The following is a 5,155-nucleotide window of genomic DNA, read 5'->3' as shown; positions in this document are numbered from 1 at the left end:
AATTCAAAAGAAGGGGTGGGGGTGAAACGGAGGGGTTGTTGTGTGGGGGAGATGGTGCAAAGTGGAACTGGTCAATTTCCACGAAAAAATAAACGGAAACGCTAGAAAGCTGTTTGTTGAGGGGAAAGTTTGAAATTGTAACTAGCGCCATCTAGCTGACGATAGCGTAAAGACGGTGACGCCTCGACGCACTGTGGAGGAAATTTCTATTTTTTAATGAAAAAACTAACAAAAATACAGCATTCAAACTCAACAAAATCAATTAAAATTTCTTTTCTGAATTTCAAAGAAAAAGACAAGCAAATATGTTGACTTTTCGTGTATATTCGTAAAAACATCAACTTCATGGAGACGCCTGGTGTTTCTCAATCAAGTAATTAAACTGATTTTTGAATATTGTTATGTTCAGTTATAAAATTATATTTATTTACATCATAAAAATACTTCAAACAGCGCTACACTTTCACTTCATCTTCCTTTCATCTATCATGCATTACGTATCTTACAATCACGGCGACATGACTGGGTCAGGGCAGTCTATCCGTCTCTCCGCGACCAGCGAGATGAGTAATGGACAATCCTGGCGCAGCGTCATTGTTTTCGGCAGTTTCACCCACCACACAAGATCAAACACACTACAGTGTGAAACGTAAACAATGCTGCGCCACCAAAGTTAATCCACCCTCTGGTCCAACTCCATTCGTGCGCTGCGCCAAACACGCGGGATAATTTTGCTTTCGTCATTCTTAAAATATAGCACTACGTATCAGAGAGGATCACGTTCCGGGGGACGCGCTGTCCCAAATTGTTGGTTTAAAACAACAAAAACGTTTCAAGGGCTCGTTTCTTCGTTCTTTGTTGTTTCCGGTTGCGGAATCAGGTATAAATTTGGAGCATTCGGAGCATAGCTCCGTGCAGGGCCGGGGAATATGCGTAGGAATATTTAGAGATCGAGCCACAGTCTACTGTACACGCCCCGAGTGTCTGATTCATTCACGCCCGGTCTCGATTAACTGGTGCTACAATCAAAACAAAACGGCCGTACCCCTTCTTTGCGCCGTACCATATGCTCAATGAATGAGGATGGGTTATTTATGGTCCTTATTCACTGCCGCAATGGAATAATTCCGGCCGTTGCGTTACAGCACCACGTTGCAGGGGTAGGGTAGGCCGGCCAGCAAGGGGAGCAAAAATAACAATCGCATCCTGCAAATGGAACGGCCGCCACCGCCTTTCCACTCTATTTACTCAGCTGCATCTGGTTTGTGCTGCCTTGCGTACAATGCGCGTGATGGTGCACGCACCGTGCGGCATCATTAGCACTTAGCCGCCGGGACCGCCGACCGGCTCGCCATGTCATTAGCCGGCTTATGGGCAAACCAAATCGATGTGTACGTTGCCCCTTTTTGTGCTCCTACAATATACGACACTCGTTCTCTCCCGCACTGCCACTGCCACTGCTGCTGCGCGACGAACTGCGCGAATATTCTCCCACCTTCCAGTAGCTGTTTTGCGCGGTAAGCGATCGCTCGCTGCCCGCTAGCTGCAACACCTCCTGGCTGTTGTAGAAATCATATTCCGCCTCGGACTCGCACGGTATCTGTGAGTACAGAAACGCGCCGCTGGCATAGTTCTGCACCCGAAAGTACTCGCAACCCTCGACCGGTATCAATCGCCAGCGAAACTTTGCATTCGACAGACTTTCCGACTTGCCCGCAATCATCGGCCGTCCGGTGCCGCTCTCGCCCAGATAGCCTCCGACGGTGCACGCCCTCAGCCGGAAACAGGTACCGTCCTCGAGCGGTTCAAACTCGACCCGATTCTTGTCGGCAATGTAGCGCGAAAAGCTAACGTCCTTGCCGATGCCGCTGAATTTCAGGAGAATGCGTGACTCGTGCCGCGATATGGTGACCGTACTCCACAGGATCGTTACCACCACGGGCGGTAGGCTGGTTTTAAGTCGCTCCAGATCCCCACGCAGACTTGCAGTGGGAAAACCGGCCGCCAGCGCCGTCTGCTTGATGCGATAGGCTAGCAGAAATATTTCCGGCTGAAACAGATGATCGTAGTGTTCCATCTGGGCGTACAACACACGATACGCGATGATGTCGTGATCGATGCACGACAGATGAGCCACAAACTGCAGTATGTTGTGCAAATTGCGTACCTCACCTTCGTACGCACGCTTGAGCAGCTCGATCAGGATCTCCTCCGCGAGATGGTGAAACAGCTTCGCCAGCGGAGCGGCCCGCTGAGGTGCCGTTTGGATGAGCCGTACCGTTCGCTGGATGCAATCGAGCAGCTCCGACCGGACACACTCCAGCCGCTCGCGAAACACGTCCTTCAGCCGTGACGCTAGCGACAGTTCCGGCTGTTCCTGGAGCGAATCCACCACAAACCCGTACAGCAGCAGACAGAGCGGATGCTCCAGCAGTTCGTGCGATTGTTTCAGCTGTGCCAGCAAATACTCACACCCCGCGACGAACGTTTCGGCCGAGTTTGGTTTGTTCTGCTTGCGGTAGCCGGTGAGAAAGAGCAGCACCTTGAGCAGATTCTTCATGTCCCGCTCGAACACGGCCTCGATGATGGACGGTAGCTGCTGCAGACCGTTCTCAAACGAGCAGTACTCATCGTACACCTTGTCGTAGTTTTCGGACCGTATGTGACCGATGCACAGTTCCAGCTTGTGCTGGTTGCGCTGATTGCGGAAGATGCGTATCTCGCGCATCGTACGATCGAGCACACGCTGCATCGCGAGCAGGGCCGGCTCGTACTTGATCGCATCGGCTAGAAAGTATAAGCACTTGCTGTCCCCCTGTGCCTCGATCTGTTTGTCCAGCTCAAACACACGGCCACCGCGTTTGTTTAGCTGCGCGTACAGGTCCTTGTTGACCAGGTAGATCTTGCGAAACTGAGCGAACAGGTACTGGACGGAGCTGCGCAGCTCCTCGATCTGATACTTGCGCTCATCGATCGCATTGCTCCACTGCAGCTCGAAGGAAAGCGAGCGACCATTCTCGCCCAACCGGGACACCCCGGACAGCTGGCGTATGAGCAGCAGCATCCGCTCGATCGTGCTGTAGATCGTGTCCAGATCGTAGAACGTGTCGATCCGCTCGACGGTCATGGTTTTTGTTTTCGGGTGCAACCTAAAACGGAGGGAAAGAAATGGAAGAAACAAGCTTCAATCAATCTGTGTCGGGTTTGGGTTTTTCTTTTTTTGCGCCTCGAAACCCCACTCGAACGGTGCCAAAGCGTTCACAGCTCATTTCATGCCTCGTAAAGGCGCGAAACTATCCTCTGCATGCTACACGTACGTGACTTTCCCGGGCCCGTGCTGGTACATGCCATTTCCATACATTTTCCGGCCATTTGGATCTCATCAATCAGTGTGCGGAGGGTAATGATGAGGAGGATGATGATGTTGGCCTGTTGGCCGGCCTGGCACCGTACACACCCGTGCCTATAAATAATACTTCGACGGCAGGAATGTCGACACGAAACAGCGCAACGGTCGCATCCATGCCGTTCGTTCCTTTTTCGGGTACCGCGGGGTGTGTTTGGATGCCAATCAAAAAGAGAACATAAAACGAATTTTTTGTAATGGCCACTAAGGGCTAGGAAGTGGCCGCCATCTTTCAAGAATGCGTGATTGCGAAACAGCAGTAACGAGAAACCCAGTTCGTTGTGCTGGAATGTGACGTTGTGAAGGGAAACTGTTCAAGCATTTAAAGCACATTCACACATTCTGTGGCATTCAACTCGTTCCCATGCGGCTTTTCCACCAGCACACGCCGTCACGCGATCGTCCCAAACTCATAACTCTTCCTGGGTGACACTTCTCTGCTGGCGGTATTTTACGACACCACCGACCAAAAAAAAAACACACACACACACACATAGAGCAGGAATAAAAGAAAAACTGGTTCAAGGTTTTCGGAGGCCGGCTTGTTTTAAAACAGAAAATTGCTGTTTTCATCGGACACTATCGGACCCTTTCGGGCGTTGTGGCGCCTGTCACGCGCTGAAGCCTGTAAGCATGCTGACTGTACCGGGGAGGGGATTTACATTGAGCTTTATGCATTTGTCCTCGCGCGTACGGTACCCCAGTGTACACACTTCTTTTGCCAACTTAATTTGCCAGCCGTTGGGACCGTTGCAAATGGCGCTGGAACAACGTGATCGCTACTATAAACACATCATTAAACTCGATCACTGTTTATATCGGATGTTGCGCATAAAAGCGAGCGTAGCGCGCGCCCGGTGGCGAAAGAGTGGCTGGCGTTTTGCATTGCCTCCTGTGCGGTATGTGTGAAACGATGTTGTTTGCGTCCGTCAGAGATCAAGGCAGGCATTGAAATGGACCAAACATCGATACAAAGTGCACACGGCCAATGGCACCAGGTAGGGGGAGGGACAGTGAGTCTCTGTGTTTACATCTTTCCCGGGAAGATGGAAGTTGTTGTGGGAAAGATAGAAATGGTGGCCTAGAGGCTAGAACCAGAGGCAACTAGGGGTCGTTTTCAATTGTTGATCGACGAAAAGTGAAGATTGGCGTTTGGCAAACCGATACAAAAGCATTCCTTTCCCTTGAGGTAATGGTCAGCAACCGGTTGCGGCCATACGCCAGGTATCTTCTGCTTACAAATGCACCTATCGGACGAGGGGCTGAACGCATAAATAAATCAATGTTCACTCACCTTACAAGTGTGTGTGCGATAGTGGCTCAAACTCCGTGTCGTGAGACGTAACAAGCTTCCGATGGCAGCGAAACGTGCGACAATCGATGCCGTAAGTATGGTTTGTTCAAATTTCTAATTTTTAAACATAAATAGCACTTCTCTTTCTTATCTAGTACAGTACGGAGTGCGATTTTCGTATAATTTTTTGTAATGTTCACAGCAGAATGCACATGCTCAACTTCACGGCTCAGTAGCAAATTCACAACTAACCCATTTTCCGGCCGATTCTCTTGCTCCACGTGTGTTCTAGCATGGATCGATGGGATCGCGCATGCGTGACACGTTTTAAAAATCTCTCTTTTTTACAAACTCTCCCAGAGAGGAAGAGAGTCAATTAGAGGCATATTGGAAGCCTGTTGTTTGCTGCAGTTAATAAACGTTAGTGTTTGGTGCATATTTGCTTTCGGTTCATA

General features: G+C 50.0%; 1 protein-coding gene and 1 long non-coding RNA gene across 3 annotated transcripts; one reads left to right on the top strand and one right to left on the bottom strand.

The window, feature by feature from the left end:
- Window positions 1–355: 355 nt before the first annotated feature.
- Window positions 356–4,789, bottom strand: LOC121596488. Of its 2 annotated transcripts, none has more exons than XM_041921502.1 (2): window positions 3,318–3,661; window positions 356–3,149 (listed from the first exon to the last, which is right to left on the bottom strand). In XM_041921502.1, the coding sequence occupies exons 1-2, from the start codon at window positions 3,359–3,361 to the stop codon at window positions 1,415–1,417; spliced, it is 1,779 nt and encodes a 592-aa protein (XP_041777436.1). In that variant the 5' UTR covers window positions 3,362–3,661; the 3' UTR covers window positions 356–1,414. The 2 variants fall into 2 exon arrangements, with proteins under 2 accessions (XP_041777436.1, XP_041777437.1); XM_041921503.1 differs by lacking the exon at window positions 3,318–3,661 and adding an exon at window positions 4,701–4,789 and having other exon boundaries at window positions 358–3,149.
- On the top strand, window positions 4,734–5,138 carry LOC121596495. Its single transcript, XR_006005286.1, has 2 exons — window positions 4,734–4,791; window positions 4,906–5,138. It is a non-coding gene; the product is annotated as an uncharacterized LOC121596495 (long non-coding RNA).
- The last annotated feature ends 17 nt before the right edge of the window (window positions 5,139–5,155 follow it).

This window comes from Anopheles merus, chromosome 3R, assembly GCF_017562075.2.
Source record: "Anopheles merus strain MAF chromosome 3R, AmerM5.1, whole genome shotgun sequence".
In the NCBI taxonomy this organism is placed as follows: Eukaryota; Metazoa; Arthropoda; class Insecta; order Diptera; family Culicidae; genus Anopheles; species Anopheles merus.
Note: the sequence above shows the minus strand (reverse complement) of the source record. Positions and strands in the feature narration are given on the sequence as shown.

What these genes read in the sequence shown, in the direction of transcription:
- LOC121596488 (XM_041921502.1), bottom strand. Translation starts at nt 3,361, where the DNA reads ATGTATGGAAATGGCATGTACCAGCACGGGCCCGGGAAAGTCAC. An exon ending in CACGGGCCCGGGAAAGTCAC is followed by an intron (nt 3,150 to 3,317) that starts GTACGTGTAGCA and finishes CCTCCGTTTTAG; the next exon opens with GTTGCACCCGAAAACAAAAA.